A 16,293-nucleotide genomic window follows, 5' to 3' on the forward strand; every position below is an offset into this window, starting at 1 on the left:
AGCTTCTCTGTCCTGACAACAAGCAGCCACCGCCATGTTTCACCGTGACAACGGTGCGTTCAGGGTGATGTGTGGTTTTAGTTTTCCACCATCCATAGAGGCAGAAAACCCTGTTGAATTTTGACTTCATTTACACTACCTGACTGTAATTGAAACTTTTCCACAAATAAAATACGCTGACGTTTTAGGTTGTAACGTGACAAAATGTTAAAAAACTTAAGCAATGTCGATATCTTTGCTAGGCAACTGTGCAAATCATCTACTAAGTCTGTAGAACCACAGGAAACATATTTGTTTTTTTCTATTATGGATCAATCCTCTATCTGGAAATTGTTGTGTATTGCAGTCACATTGCAATCAATTGTCTTATGTGTGAAATGCAGCGTGAGAAAAAAATAATATGGCTAAGAGGAGCTTACTGTATGTAGTAATTACCTTATCATTGCGCTCACACAGGAATTTAAGTCTCTGGGCTCTCTTGTGCATGAACACGCCGTCCAGATGACCCGTCTCAACGGAGCGGATCTCTATGGCTTTCTCCCCCCAGCCCATAATCTGATTAGAATGGATATAGGCTGGAAAGAGATGCAAAATGTTTTTAATTAAGTTAAATAATAAAATATAGTACAATTATTTCAGTTTGCAATGAACATTATGTCAACAGTAAGAACCAACTTTTGAGCAATCCTTGAAACCAAAGGTCAATTCCAAAGAAAATTCATAAACAAGCTTTCATGACAAGATACATATATTTAAAAAAATTTTAAAGCAAGAAAACAAAACAAAGTCAAACAAAGCAGTGGATTCAGTCCTGTAAAGCTTCAATTTGAAAATCTGATTGTGGTCAATGTGTGTAATGTCCCTGGCTGCCACTTGAGGGAAGTAGAGCACAAAAAAAGTTAGCAGAATATTCCACAGACATGTCGCAGGCTGAGCACACACGAAAACATGGCAGTTCCTTATGTAGACTCATTCAACAAATTCAAATATTATTGAAAAGCTAATTTATTTAAGGGACTTTGTCACAAATGAAACAGATTATGTAGATTGATTACACAGAAATGGGTGTTTGACAGCCTTTCTTTCTGTTAATTGTAACGATTTCCCACTTTAACCTAATGAAGACATGACATTTAAAATTAAAACATTACATCAGAACAAAAAACAAACAAACAACAATTGGGATGTATATTGTAATTTACTGAAGATGACTGTGCATAAATGTGGCTTTGTATGCCATGATCCATGTCTCATCACCATAGTTGGAAACCTAGATTGGCCACTTTGCTTTTCGAAATAAGTTTGTTCTTCGCCATAACAGATCAGGAGCAGCACCTGGTGTGCAGCAGACGATGCCCCAATCCATCAGTAAATCCACTGTCTGCCCTCTAAAGTTACGTAAGACCAATCAAGATACCCGAAGTCTTCTACTCAAAGCAGTTCATCCTTTACAAGATTTCGTATAATACATGTACATGTAAATACATGTAAATTTAAGGAATACCTACCAACAGAGGTAGGCATCTCCCCCCACTGTAGCACCACGTCCTTGGTGATGCGTCCATACGTGTTGACGTAGACCCCCTCGTCCTCATAGCACAACAGCATCTCCATTCCATCGGTCTTAGGGAGAACAACGATGGCATGGGGCGTCACCTGACTCTGGATCTAAGATAAAAGCAACCAAAAGCATGTAGGACTTAAGAGAGTGTGGTGAAGTTGATCATAATTGACTTGATGTTAGAGTATAACAGGTATTAATGCGTCTTTAGTTTTCTACATTCTGCATTCTGTAATCTGGAAAAGAGGAGCCAAGCGCAAAATAGGCATCAGAACAACAAAAAGTTACATTTTGATTAGATATGTTTTCTCAGATAATTTAGAATTTTTAAGTTGAGATTCTTGGCAATTACTCTCTAATCTGTCACGTCTGAGTTTGTAAACAGGAAATAAAAAGTAATCTAGTCTTGATGTTTTGAGGTTAATCTAGTTATTCTGTATTTGACTGACTGAATTGGACTTAATGGATTACATATAACTAAGTGTCATCTGCATACCAACTCATGCTGTCGAAAAGCTGTACTAAATATATTCCATAAAAATGTAATTAACTCAGGCAGCCGAGTTAACAATGAAGCACCGCTGGTGCATCTATCAAATATGGAGTACCGCAGGGTTTAGTGTTTTTCTTTTTCCCCACATTTTTTAAATATCTTTCTTTCTTTCTTTCCGTAAACAGTTGTTTCTGAAATAATATTGTGCGACCTGACTTCTCTGTAAATAATGTCAGATGCAAATGAGATGAAGGTTTTAAGATTTAGAAAATGTAAGAAACTGCTATACCACTTTTTTTTTAGATTGCAGTTAAGAAAGTAGAAGTCTTGGTCCTTCTTTCATCCCTTAACTTCAGCCCTTTTTAAATGTCAAAACAGATGTAGAAAATGATACAAAATGGTGGCAAGACATGTTACTTTAGCCTGCAGAAAATTATCACTCAAGACAAGAACAGCAAAAACTTGTCTCAACCCATAAAACACCACTTTTACATAACAGCTCAATTAGTCGAACTTGTTGCCGCATTTCTGCTTTTTCTGTCAACAGTAGGGAAGAGAAACTTGCCCACATGCGTCATAACATTAGTTAATTAAAAATAAGATGAAGGTTTTTCTTACTGGAAGAATGATCTGAACAACTAGAAACAATTTCACTGGAAAGTTATCATGACTAATTCTGAAACATGAGGATCATGTGATTAAACTTGGTTTAAATAATTCAACTTGGCAGTAAGAATATTTCTGAGAGCCTTGTGTTATGCTTCATGGGTGAGACAAATCTATTCGAACGTGTTAATTTCTGACCAACTTTTGTGTTAATAGCTACACTATGGTGGACGGCAAGGACACATGTAATGTTGCTCTAAGGTCAACAGGGGAACTTTTACTAAACACGTCTATTGGTCTACTCCACTAAAGGGCAGCATGTCACCTTCATGTGTTTGGAACACTGGAGAGGAAGGAGAGAAAATGGACATTAATAAAAAAAAATGGAAACAATGAGAAAACCACAAACATTCATTCATGTTGACTTGAAAGGTTTGGGAAAGCGGACGCCAGCTGTTCTGGCTCTTTGAATGCCTAAGTCAGATCACTACTGCAATAAATGCAGGTAAAGTATCTCGCTTTGACATCCATCAATTTTTTTTTCCCCCACTTTCGCGAGATCAGGTTGTGGATATCCAACAAAACAACCAAGCATCTCTCTCAATTCATTCCCAACGTGTTTCTAAGTCACAACTGAAAATGTATTTGCCCTCTTCTATATTTATTCTGTTTTTGTTGACTTGTTTTTAATGCCCCTTCTGTTGCTACAGCTTTAAATCTTCTGCCTGGAAGCATTTTGGGTATTCGGTAAAACAAAGACATGGAAACTGAGTAAAAGACCAAATTTAAACTATTTGTAAGTATTTGCAAGAAAGCAGAGGCTGGCTAACAACATGTTGGCAATTTTGTAGGTTTCAACCAATGCTGAAAGACTATTTCAGAGTCTTCAACTGCAGCATTTCATCGGCTAAAATATGTAGACAGACCAAACTGGATTATTCTATAATGGAGTCTTTAGTCTTTTTGCATAAAGTAAATAAAAAATGGAAGTCCTAACATTTCCATTCTACTGAAACGTTATCAAGTTAAGTGCGGTTGACGCAGTTGTGCTCATTTGCATTCGGTCTGATCTGGTTGGTTTCTGTCACATTGTTAAATGGAGCGTATGACTGAACGCCTTTTGAACTTAATGTTTGTTGGCTGCATAATGGAAAACAATAAAACAGCTTTGCTACAAAAACTGCTTCAGGCAACTGATGCTGTGTTGTAGTTGATGTAAAAACCCCCCCAAAGGGATCAATTCTATCTTTGTGGCCTGCAATATGATCGGTTCAATAATTTGTGCGTTCTGCCTTCTTTACATGGTTGATACAAGCACCAGATTTAGCCAAACTAAAAATAAAACGGATGCAGAGCTGACATCAATCCCTTTACCGCGCCTCAGAAAATCAATCAAAAAGGTTGTTTCAAGATTTCTTCTTACTGATGACCTTCATCGGTGGGGTTAAGCTAATACTGAATGACTTGAAGCATCGAGAAATCGAACGCTCCCCGTTGGAGAAGACGATTTATTCAAACGAAAAACATAAGCGCATAGAAACGGCATTCTAATCTTACATGTGAGGGGATGTAAATGTCGTAGGGATTGCCTGAGTCCACATCGATGACATGGAAGCCCACACAAGAGCCATAGATAACTTTTAACCTCTGGCCTTCCTCCACTGTGAGGTCAACCAGCTGAGGACGGTGCTGCAACTCAGTGAACGACTGAAAAAGAGGAAGAGAATAGTTAAGGGAAAGAGCATGAAAACCTTCATCGATGAGCAAGAGTACAGTCAGCCTCCATGACGCAATGTTTTGTGGCGTTAAAAACAGTGCAATTTTTGTCAAAGTAACTTGGTTGCAATGTCAACATTATTTCAGGTGGAGAAATTTGTCTGAGCTAAGAACCCTGAAAATAAAGAAAGTTGGAGATGTAGAGTAGCCAAAATGTAAGAACTTCATAAATGACAATGAAAAACCAATAAAAACTAGTCAATATGAAGATTTTTGGTCAAAATATTTTTTTAATAGTTTTGTCTCTATTTCATTAAGAGTCTCTTCACCTAATGTTAGAATTTCAAAATTACAGTCTATATCATGACATTTTAATTAAAAAAGTGTAACAGGTTTTTTTCTTATGGTTTCTCTGACTGAACCGAGTTATTTTCACTTATTTCTAGTTTCATCTAGACATAAACAAATAGTTTGCATTTTAATTTATTATAATAACAATAGTTTTTTTTTAATGCATAAACAATTCAAACATTCATTCTCTAAATTAGTCGCATTTTATTTAACTTGCAAAAATACTTTCTTTTGTATTTTTGAACAAACTACAAAAGAAAGTGAAAATAAGACAAAATAGCTTTTTATAGAAAGAATTATCATTTAGAACAGTCAGTTCATCACAAAATTAATCATCAGACTAATTTAAAAAAGGCAAGTGGCAGCTGTAACAAATATTTCAGAATTTTGAGTATTTAAAGTGAGATTCTTTAAAAGAATATGAGAAATTAATATCGGATCCGTAGAAGGCCACTTTTATTTGGTATAAATTAAGATTACCCTGGAGGCTCAAGCTAACGGCTATTCTGAGAGAGGTCAGGCCCAAAGCAGACCATCTCATAACAGGCTCAATCTCAGAAACCTCTCAGGTCCTGCGAATGTTACCATATGAACCATTACAGAGTCATCAAATCGCATTAAATGTGACGACTAAGTAAAAAGAAGCTGTCCCAGGGAATGGAGTTGGTAGGCCTGTGTGAAACACGTGTTAAGAATAAAAAGCCTTTCCAGTAAAATTAGCTATCTGATATAAAAATAAATTGACTTAAAAAGTAAATATATCAGTGGTACAGAAGAATGATAAATTGATTTTTACACTTCCTTAACATCTGGTCAGTTACTATGGTAAGAGATTATTTGCACATGCCATCAGTTATTCTGGATCTATGTTACATGAATGTGCCAAAAATATTTGGCTGGCTGCAGGGAAAACATTTGCTCTCTTTATAACTTTAACTTATTAACAAAACTTCACTTTAAAAATTCCCGACCTATCTCTTTGAGCTTGTGTGTTTGATGTGTTGCTACCACCCTAGTATTTATAATGAGAACATGTTCATGCTGTACCTTAAAGGCCATGAATTTGTGGTAAGGTTTTGGTGCCCAGGCGTAGATTTCCACTGAGTTCTTAAGTGCAATCACCAGGAATTTGATTCTCTCATACTTTACTGGAAATAGAAGGAAAAATAAAACACACACATTTGTAAAAGCGTGCACATTTTGTAATATTTATAGAAATAACACATTACTAAAGATTAAAAATCAGGTCAAACTGTCAATATGAACTCGTTCATAATAGCTTACCTGGATAAATAATGGTAGAATGAATGAATGAAAAAAAAATCTAACCATTTGTATTAATCAAAACAGCATCTCACCAACTTTATAATGCACACAGCCCTCCAGCTCTCCAACAGTGATCCAACCCTGTTTCTTCTCCACTTCTGGGTCATTGTGTAATATTCTGTTCCTCAGCCAGGACAAATAGTAAACACGCAGCTTGTTCTTTTTCCCTGAGAGAGAGGAGAAAACAAAAAGCAAACACCGGATGTAAATTTCTGAAAAGAGGTGATCAGATAAACACAGAAATCATAAGACACATAGTATTTACCAGATATGGTGACTAACACATTCAGACCCTCCAGCACATCCATCTGTAAAAACCGTCGTCTCGTAATCAGGTTGTAGACTTTGCCCTGCCCACTTCGGTCAAGCAGCATTAAACCATTTTCCGTCCCGACCAACAGGTTCACACCTGAACGCAACACAAACACAGAGGGGTGAATAAAAAGGAGGGATTTGTTGATGCATTGGAGAAAATAAAGCGTGTTCCTCCCTACCCCAGAGCGCGGCACACAGGATCTCCGAGTTGAAGCGCTTCTTGTATTTTCGGATCTCTGGCGTGTCGCTGTGAGGTCTGATGTTTGTGGGGTTCACATTAACAACAGAGATCTTTCTGGCTTCGTTTAGTCGCGCCTGCTCCTGCCTCAGCAGCTCGTTGGCAAACATGGCTGGGACGGGGAGATCGGAAAAGAGGTCAGGTTAAATATTTCGAGGGCGCAGAGTCGCAGCAGCAAAAGTAACGTCTGAAGCTTTTCTTCCACCTGCTGCTGAGCTCTCGTCGTTTTCACTCGGGGAGGTTTGATAGACACGCGGGTCGACGAAGGGAGTAAACGATGCTTTGGACCCACTCAAACCAAACTGCAAAAACACCAAACCTGATTGGTCAACAGTGGCCTACATTGATCGGCAATACGCACGGCTGAGTGTTCATGAGCGCGGCCGTGGTGATGTGTTCGAGCCTGACCTCGGCCATGTCGCTAAGTTCCTGCAGAGCTGTGGTGGGCGTGGAGTTGGGAGAGTTGCTCTGCTGTACTAGGTCAGGGAGGTTGCCATGGTTACTGTGATTGCTAAAACCATTGCTTTCGGAGTGGCCACCTCTCCTCCTTTCCTCGGCCTGAGTGACAGAAGCAGATGATCATTTGAATCTTAAGTGCACAGATTGTAGAAGGTCGGCAATTGAGAGCACAGCATAAACAAAGTCACATTTTTATCCTGGGATACTTTTACAATCTACTATTCCTTTTCAAAAGTATGAAACTCCTTCGATGTTTCCTCATAAAAATTTTATTTGATTTATATGTGGCAGAGAAATAGACAGCAGCATATAACTGTCTTATAAACCTGAAAATTATTGTGTGAATTATTGTGTGAATTATTACTGAGAATGAGTGTGTTTGCATGTTTTCACATTCCTCACCTCTCTCATCATCAGAGTACTGTCCCTGGAGCTATTATAGGAGCCTCCCAGAGGGTCCTCTGCCAGCCCTCCATACGACTCAGAGCTGCTCTGGACTCCCGGCCTGCAGCGCACAAACAGAATCCATCGCTCACAAACAATTTCTGCTGAAACTGAGTCCGCACTCACTTGGCACAGAGCAAAATCCAAATGTGTGCAAATCTTTAATAGTAACAAAAACTGACGGACTGCAGTTCATTATATTATATATATATACAGTACAGACCAAAGGTTTGGACACACTTTCTAATTGAATTTAATTAGAAGGTGTGTCCAAAAAATTAAACCAGAGAAGGCGGTTTACATGATGCGGGGGATGTCGCTAACGGCAACGGTCCCGTCGTGCCCCAGCACCTCCCCGTCCTCATCGCTGCTCTCCGATTCTTCGCTGGAGGATGAGTAGTCTGTGACCTTTATCACGACAGCAAGAATTAAGATCAATGAGAAACCCTGTCGCCTAACAATGTACTATAGATTAGATTAGATTCATTAGACCAAAACACAAAAACAACCTACATAAAAAGTAATACATATTGGGTGAACAATTCTGTATCATTTAGCAAGTTTTATTTGGAAATATATTTTGGTCCTTAGGTCTGTATTTAAGTTCTTATTTCAAAAAAGTTGGAAGCAAAAGAATGCAATTCTAAACACTTACATTACAGGGACTGTATCGCATAAGGCTATTGTATGTTTAAAGTTCTTTGTTGTTGACTTTCTTCAAGTGCTTTTTCATATTTCTATTTTCTACACTGATTGAATTTAGCCTCAAATAAAACAATTTGCTGTGTTTTGAATTCCTCCAAAGATAATATGAACTATAAGAGATTTCTCCTTTGCTTAAACCAGTGAAGCTGATAATTTATAGCAGGGACTGGGTTTTCCCTCAGGGTTTGTGACTGATGTAGCTTCTGGTATAAGAGCGATAATATAAGTAGGCAAGCAAGCAGCACCCTCCGATCTAATTTATAGGAACGTTACGCTAGATATAAAGCAGATCTGATGTTAAAGTGCCCTAAAACCTCCATCCTCTCTTGGACTTGTTTTTGTGTCCAGTCGTTGAACAAGGGTTAGTAAGAGAACGACCTTAATTCTCATTTGGCAATCTTTCCAAAATGAGTGTAGAGGGTCAGTCATATATTCAAAAATTGCTATATCTTGTTTGTAAATTACCTTAAAGCTAATTATGCATTTATAGCAGTAGTATAATCTCACAGAGATATTTTAAGACAATCCAACTTTTAATTTTAGGACATTAATTCAGTGAGGGGAAAAAAAACTAGTTTAAGAACCAATTTCTTACAAATTCTATAAGTGCCACATAAATTGGTAGTACCGCTGTGAGCACTTTGTATAACCTGTCAAGAAAACACTAGATAGTCTACAGTCTTGAGTTCCCTCATCTTTCCCTAAATGCATGAAGATTGGGAAAAGGTAAACCTGAGATGAGCATAGAAGACTGCTGATTGTGTTTGGAGCATCATTAAAGGTTTTTTTGGTCACAAAATTTCTATTAAACTGCTGAAAACCCACCCAAAGTGTTTGTGTAGCTTAAAAGTAAGATCTTAATCTTGAGGAGACGTAAAAGTATTTTTCCTATCGTCCCCTTAAGCCTGAGAGAAACCGAAAGTCATAGATTGCTAATTAAAAGTTAATTCAAAACCCATACACACCCAGATGAACCAACCACATTTGTTTTTCCAGAATTTTAGGGAAGAGCACTTAAGTAAACAAAAACAGAATGGCTTAAAATCCTGGGCTGTCTGCTAGGTCTAATCCTCTTTATAAACCAAAGAAAGTCAATAGAATATTACAAGCTAAAACAAACAAACAAACAAAAAAAATCTGCAAATATATTTTACTTATCAGTTTCTGTAAAATGTCCGCGTACCTTGACTGGAGGCCGACTTCCTTCTTCTACCCTCAGTTCTCTAAGTTCCTTAGCCAGTGCGCTTAAGTCCTTTAACAGTGGACAGAAAAGAAGACACACACAAAATCCTTTAGTAAATTTCTTTCCACTACCATTCACCAAAAAGCCTGAAGAAAGGCAGAGGGTAAATCACATAACAGGGTGCGGGGTTGAGCAGCATGACAGGAGGACAATAAATGTGCTGTCACCCACACACAGCCAGGCCTGTAAATGTGTGGAACAAGAGTGCTGATTTTACCGATTTCACAATCAGCACTTTTATTCGCTCAAGAAGAAGAGAGACACAGCGGCTTCAGGGCCGATGCTCCATAAGAGGGCAGCATCTCTCAGCCTCGCTCTCGAACCATCATCCACATGCCAACCAACCCAAGGGGTCAAGCCGGTGGATCGGACTAATCATGCAAACAGAGGCGAGGTGGACTGCTTACCAGCTCCTCCTGACCAGTTACCACGACAACAAAGAAACAGGAAAGAAAGATTCAGAGGATGTTCAGGTGCTTGGCAGCTCATCTTTAACCCCTGTTTCCCCTCTTGGACGTATCCACACAAATCATGCATGTATGCATCTCGCTCCAGAACCAGCCAACATATACCCTCTTCGGTGTGTGTGTGTTGACACACACGCCGGTGTGTGTATGGCAACACACACCGGCATTGCCATAGCACCCTGGATTTTCAAAGATGGAAGGCAAAACACTTGACTTCCTGTGAGACCAACTAACTTCACCATGCTAGGAGAGGATGAGGAAGTCTCACGGTTTTGGCTAAAGATAACAGGGAATAAAATTTAAAAAAAGAAAAGAAGAGAGGGGGACTCGGTTGTCACTAACCTCATCTATGGCTTTCTTATAGCTCTGAAGAATAGCAAAGAGACAGAGGAGCACAGACAGAAAGAGAAGAGCAGGTGAAAAGTAGAAAAATGGAGGAGGAGATGAGTAAAAGCTTCTGAGAGAGGAGATGAAAAATGACTGTGTGTCTGTTTCCTGCTGGACTCACTGCAGGTCTGCTGGGTCTGGCTGATTCCCGGCCTTCCCCCTGTTTGGGTTTGACCTCTTCGTTGGCTCCGGGAGGAGTTCCGACCTGCTTGGTCTGGCCTATAAAACCCCAAATAAACCGAGCTTAAACATCAGCTTACATTAACGGGATTTGTTGCAAAAAATTTTGAAGTTAGCTATTGTTGAGAAAAAAACAACATCTTCTATGGTTTTGCGAGAAACAGAAAATTAGACTTCTTAGGGGTTTCTTTCAACAATAGCTTTCCTCTCGCTGTTGTTCCATAAAGGCCAGGTTTGAGAAACGCATAATTAAAATATGTTCTGTCGACAATTACTCTTTGGTTACCAGGGGCTTCCTGCTTGCTTCTATTTTCAGAAATGTTCTTTTTGTACAGCCTGTAAGCTTACATCACGAGGTCTACAACATTTACAACCCAGAGGTCATTTCTGTCCTTGGGCTTGTTAAATAAAATGTATTGAAAGCCATAAAAGCTACTTGAAAACAGAAACCTTCAAAAACAGAGAGCTTCTCAATTTTATGAATACCAACAGTAAAAAACTAAAACTATTTAATTCTATTTTTAGGTGTCCGAAAATAATAAATTCATAATTCTACCAGAGAGAACAAATTCAATTCTTAAATTTCAAAAGCAGCAGTTTTTGATCTAGAGACTCAATCAGTCTGAACAGACAAAACCAAATTTTAAAAAATCAGTGCACCATAAATGTTCATTGCACTTACATTGCTTTAACCAAGAGAATGAAAAAAATATATACCGTATCTTATTTGTTCTACTTTGATCAGCAGCAGAAGAAAAAAACTTCCCTAAATCCTGGTACTCATTTGATTTTACAACAGGTGAAAATGCTCTGTACAAGGCTCTGTATCAGCTTAACCTTTCTGATTACAAGGAGCTTGTCATTGATTTCATTCTTGCAAATTTTATTTATTTATTTATTTATTTATTTTTTTTACCGAGCTGTCCCACAGTTTTTAAAGCTTGCATCTGGTTGCAAAATGCAACGACTTATTTGTACTTCATCTTATCACCGCCTCTGTGGCAGACAGAGATCTGAGCATGCTGTGTTTAAACCATCCCCCTGGCCCTCTGTTTGACACTTCCCTGTGTCTCCCTCACTCATTTCCTGCCCCGTATCTCTCCATAGGCTCTGAGTAACAGGATACATCAGACAAGCTGATCGGAGCACAGCTGCAAACGACAATATCCTCCTGAAAGCCTCTGAGAGCAAGTGGATGTTTTGTCTTTTTTTTTGTTGTTGTTTTCCGTCTGCATTTTCACAAGAAATCTTACTCTCACGCTAGATTTTCTGCAACCCTCGGCATGCAGCGTAGATGTGTGCTTGTATGTTTATTCCTTTTAAATACCTCTCCTCTCGGACGAGCCTCCCTGAGATGAAGGAGAAGACGATGATGACGAGTTAGAGGAGGTTCTTTGCAGCATGGCATCGAGGGAAAGCTCAGAACGGCGCAGATCCGGATTACTGAAATCAGAGACAAAAGGTTTAAAAAAAACCTAATAAAGTCAATGAGGTTTGGTGGGTCACCTTGTCATGTTTCTACCTAATTAAAAGTAACATATTATCTCTCTTCACAAAGGAAAAAGTGCAGACGGTAAATATTTTTTTGGGGGGTAGCTAAGCCAGTTTTCTGTTTTGGACGTTACCTGGCCCGTATGAGCTGGGAACCGGCGCGAGGGCCCACACCACCACCATTTGGGGAATTCTTTCTAACAAGGGCTGGAGAGATGGAGGTTGTTCTCTGGGGAACCTGGACAAAACCACACACACACACACACACACACATTCACAAAAAGAAACATCATGAGATGGAACAATATTGCTTCTTCTACTGGACAGAAGTTGTAGCACACAGAATGTTTGACTGTTTTCACACTTTTTCACATTATAAATAAATACAAACTCCATGTGCTTTATGGGACTTTTATCAACACAGTGCAAGATATAATTTTTAAATATGGTACAAGAAAAAAAGTATTACGAATACAAATTAAAAAGGTGTGCTGTGCCTTTGTAATGAACCATTAGAAGTTAATACTTTCCAGAACAAACTTTCACTTTACATCTGCATTTATTTAAGATGTCTGCTTGCTTGCCACGTCTCCCTCCCGAAGAAAAGCATCTCCACAGCAAGCTGCCATTTCACCGTAGGGACAGTGTGTGCGTTGGGTTGCGTGTGTGTGTGTGTGTGAAGGCAGCTGGCTGTGCTGCATTTACTTCAAGGAAAAGGAGGCTGAGTACAAATATCTGCACACTTTAAATCTTTATCCTAAAAAGGTTTCTACTTTGTATAGTGTTAACCCTCTACATCATTCAAAAGTTTTTTGACATAGAGGCTATACGTAGGTAGTCACCCGGGGTGGAAGTAGAGAGGTGAGAAATGTAAAAATGCTTTATTCAGAATTAGTCTATTTAAAAGATTTGTCATTTTTGCATTGAGCAAGATTTAAAACGCCGTTATGCACATGCAAAACACCGTCCTCATGCTGAATCAGGCAGTCTAGTCTAAACTAAGGCTTTGAGAATGACAATTCATTCACAAACTGCCAATGATTATATATATATATATATATATACTGCTGTAGTCTTTGCTTTTAAGCACAAAGTTAAAGAAAAAAAACAAAACATGATGAAGTGTGAAACCCAAGTTGAGCAAGAAAAAACAGTAATCAGTACTTCACAAATTTATAATCAAGAATCAGTTATTTTCAGCCTTTATTAAATAAGGATTACCAACCCTGGGGGGGATATCCTCTTCCCTCAACCAAGCAGTCCTGTCTCGATCTCGTTCCTCCCTGCTGCTGATGTGCTGCTGGGGCTCCAGAGTGTCAGAGCTGGGCTCTGCGTTCTGACGAGGCATCTCGGGCTTCGGCGACGCCACGCCAGCCCCCTCGCTCTGAGCCGAGCCTGTCTGGTCTTGGAGAGACGGCGAGCCGGACATGGAGCCGGAGTGGGCCTTCGAGGGAATGAGATGGGCCATCTGAGGTGACGTCAATGAACGGAGTGACCGACGGATCGAGTGCCAGTAGAGAAGGTTAACGAGGTGGATGGAAGGAAAGAATAGCAGCAGAATGTAAATGTATGAAAATGGATTGAAATGGCATTGAATGGAGACATGTAAAAAGGAGAGGTGGGGGGGGGGGAGAAGACAGAAACGTTAGACAAATCATATCATATGTTGCACAAAGCTTTTGAAGAAATAATGTGAACAGGGAGCAGCAAGGTGTGCAATTATTTGTATGGGAGTACATGGAACATTCTGCTCACACGCACCCAGTCACACACACCTGTGGTTCAATGGAGCGGTGGATGGGAGGGGTGCGCGTGGGCTGCATGCCTCCGCTGCTGAACGACTCGGAGCGGGGAGGGAGGGAGGGGTCGGAGACGCGGTGGGACACTTTGTGCTGCAGCGCTGGCGAGCTCTGCCTGTTCATCTTAGATCGCTCCTCCACCTGAGACAGGCCACATACCACAGTCACTCGCAGCACAATCAATCACCATGCTTCACCCACCACTGTTTATCACCCCCCCCACCGTTCGCCCGTGCACCACCTCTGTAAGCCACGAGACGCTCTCAAAATCCTCCGGTTTTTAAAGGGACATCAGCCAGAAGGTGTGGAACTCATGGGTAATAGCCTGGTTTTTCTGGTCTTTAATTGCATAGCTCACACACTATGCCTTGAAAGGATTCGTCTTAAGTCTCGTTTTCCTTGCCGTGACCTGCCTTAATGTCATGACATCGGAGCAGATTTTAATCTCAACCAGTGTTCCACAGAAATCCTCGTTAAAGGTTTTGCAAGAGCTAAACTGAAGGCAGGAATGTGACCAATGTGTCTCCTGCTTGCTTTGATCTCCATCCAAACCAACTGCCAAACCTAGTTTTCTCCCAGTCAAATTCAACTGGATTAAATGAAACTTTTTTAATATATGGATCTACTTTCCAGGATCAACAGTTTGAAAATTGTTAAAAGTTTTATGTTACAGTCATGTTGCGGATGGTGCAAAAAAAAACAAAAAAAACAAAAAAAAAAAAAACACCATCCATTACTATTTTTAAGCCAACATCACTTTAAAACTACAACTACCAAGTAACTTGCAAAAAAGCCAAGTGGAGCACTATCTACCACTGTTATTAGCCCCCACATAAGAGCCGAGGAGTAGAAGAGTCTTGTGGCTGACAGAAAAGGTCAACAGTTATCCCTAATCTACTTTAGCAAGCTTAATATTCAAACCATGATAAAGATTTTGAATTTGTGCAGGAGCAAGGGTCACAAATGCAAATCCATTTATCAGTACTCCAAGTACCTAAGAATGTTAAAAAACAAAAGAAGAAATGAAAGTATTTTTAGACAGACGACATATCTGTGTGGAAAAGGCAGAAAGCTCCTCTGAGCAGTGTAATCTGATTAGCAGATTATCTGCTGCGCTGCAAGAGAATCTCCAGGGAAAGCTCCCAGCTGCCAAAATCACACCCGACTACTCTAAACAATCTACTCAGCAGCAGGTTAAAGGCTGAATCATGGCGCGGCAGGGCATAGTTTCAAAACCTTCAAGGTAAAAAGACATGTGGAGAGAAATCGATCCCGTTCTGAGGCTTTTTTGAAACTTCACACAGTTTTATGAACAACTAATTATTAAAAAAACTGTTATTAAACTGTTGCCTTAAATTGTTTCCAGATGCTTTTTTGATACCCCGAAAGAAAATCCAGTGCAGTTAGTTGAGAACTCAACAAATTCAGAAATAGTCCACTTGTGTGTGATCTAATTTCAGAATAAATACAGCTGTTCTGTAGGTTTATAAGATAAATCCTGAATGCAAGTGCATACCACCGTCTTCAAAATTTTTGTCTGCAGAAACAAAATACAACCATATTGCATTTTCATCTTCACAGTTATGAGAGACTTTGTTTTTGTTTAGCTTTTCTGAAATCCCCCCAAAAATACGTCGAGGTTTGTGATTGTAACCTGACAGATTTAGAAAAAATTCGCCAATTGGTTTTCACGGCAACTATGCCAAGCTGTGTCATTTCTCAAGCCAGTTTAAGGGAGTTGGCTATAGGGAAGTAGACGCCCTTTGCCATCTCTTGAGGCGGAGTAGCTCCCAAAAATTCAGTTAGCTGTTAATGTGACAAGCTATTATTAAACTAATAAAAGAAACAACGTTCAACAATGGAAAAAGGAACCCTGGGAAGAAGTCACAAGATGTCCTTTGAAAACGATAAGCAGTAGAGGTTAGTGTAAGGTTGACTGTCCTACAAGAAACCGAAAAATTTCTGTTAGTAGAACAAGAAACAAGCTTTTGGGTAACTGCTAAAATCTTTACCCAAAAACTTCTTCCTTCTTCGAAAGAAAACAAGTAAATAAGGTTATGAAGTCTGGACACTGCTGAAACTGAACAAGAAATCACCAAGAAAGGAAGAACAGCCTTGTGAAAGATCTGTTCAATTCTGTTCCACCACCGATTGGCCTGCACCAGTCACCAAAATGGAACCAGTTTAAGTGCTTTACTGACCTAAAAACATACTGGGATGGGTGGGATTTCCTGATGACGGCGTGCCCAAATGTGTGTGTGAGCAGCTCACTGTGTTGAACTTTGGTGATGGGGGTGGAAGAGGGATTGTAGGGTCTCTAATAGTCATTTAGAGATTGGGTTGATGTCAACCTACATCTTAAATTCTGGATCTCGCCTCTAAAGCTCAGGTCCAGTTTAGAGCACTTTTAAAAAAATATATAAAATATATACAGCATATTTACATTATTTTACACGTTGTCTGCACCTTTCTCTTGGACTTGTACTTTTGGCAAGAATGGTCAGCCTTAGAG

At 39.5% G+C, this 16,293-nt stretch overlaps 1 protein-coding gene across 17 annotated transcripts in view; it reads right to left on the reverse strand.

The window, feature by feature from the left end:
- tnika (TRAF2 and NCK interacting kinase a) overlaps nt 1–16,293 on the reverse strand; it is a 63,526-nt gene that overhangs the window by 2,991 nt on the left and 44,242 nt on the right. For 4 of the 17 annotated variants that reach the window (XM_044142015.1, XM_044142019.1, XM_044142020.1 and 1 more), the window contains 19 exons: nt 13,758–13,922; nt 13,208–13,450; nt 12,117–12,220; nt 11,819–11,934; nt 10,433–10,530; nt 10,267–10,290; nt 9,398–9,466; nt 7,811–7,917; nt 7,468–7,570; nt 7,015–7,164; nt 6,812–6,908; nt 6,548–6,718; nt 6,319–6,462; nt 6,086–6,220; nt 5,775–5,875; nt 4,218–4,367; nt 2,986–3,003; nt 1,509–1,668; nt 436–575 (listed from right to left, as the gene is read on the reverse strand). In XM_044142015.1, coding sequence (XP_043997950.1) covers nt 436–575; nt 1,509–1,668; nt 2,986–3,003; nt 4,218–4,367; nt 5,775–5,875; nt 6,086–6,220; nt 6,319–6,462; nt 6,548–6,718; nt 6,812–6,908; nt 7,015–7,164; nt 7,468–7,570; nt 7,811–7,917; nt 9,398–9,466; nt 10,267–10,290; nt 10,433–10,530; nt 11,819–11,934; nt 12,117–12,220; nt 13,208–13,450; nt 13,758–13,922 — 2,295 coding nt within the window. The remainder of the gene's footprint in view (nt 1–435; nt 576–1,508; nt 1,669–2,985; nt 3,004–4,217; nt 4,368–5,774; nt 5,876–6,085; nt 6,221–6,318; nt 6,463–6,547; nt 6,719–6,811; nt 6,909–7,014; nt 7,165–7,467; nt 7,571–7,810; nt 7,918–9,397; nt 9,467–10,266; nt 10,291–10,432; nt 10,531–11,818; nt 11,935–12,116; nt 12,221–13,207; nt 13,451–13,757; nt 13,923–16,293) is intronic. The other 13 variants (XM_044142016.1, XM_044142026.1, XM_044142028.1 and 10 more) reach the window with 6 other exon arrangements.

This window comes from Gambusia affinis, linkage group LG16 (assembly GCF_019740435.1).
Source record: "Gambusia affinis linkage group LG16, SWU_Gaff_1.0, whole genome shotgun sequence".
NCBI lineage: Eukaryota > Metazoa > Chordata > Actinopteri > Cyprinodontiformes > Poeciliidae > Gambusia > Gambusia affinis.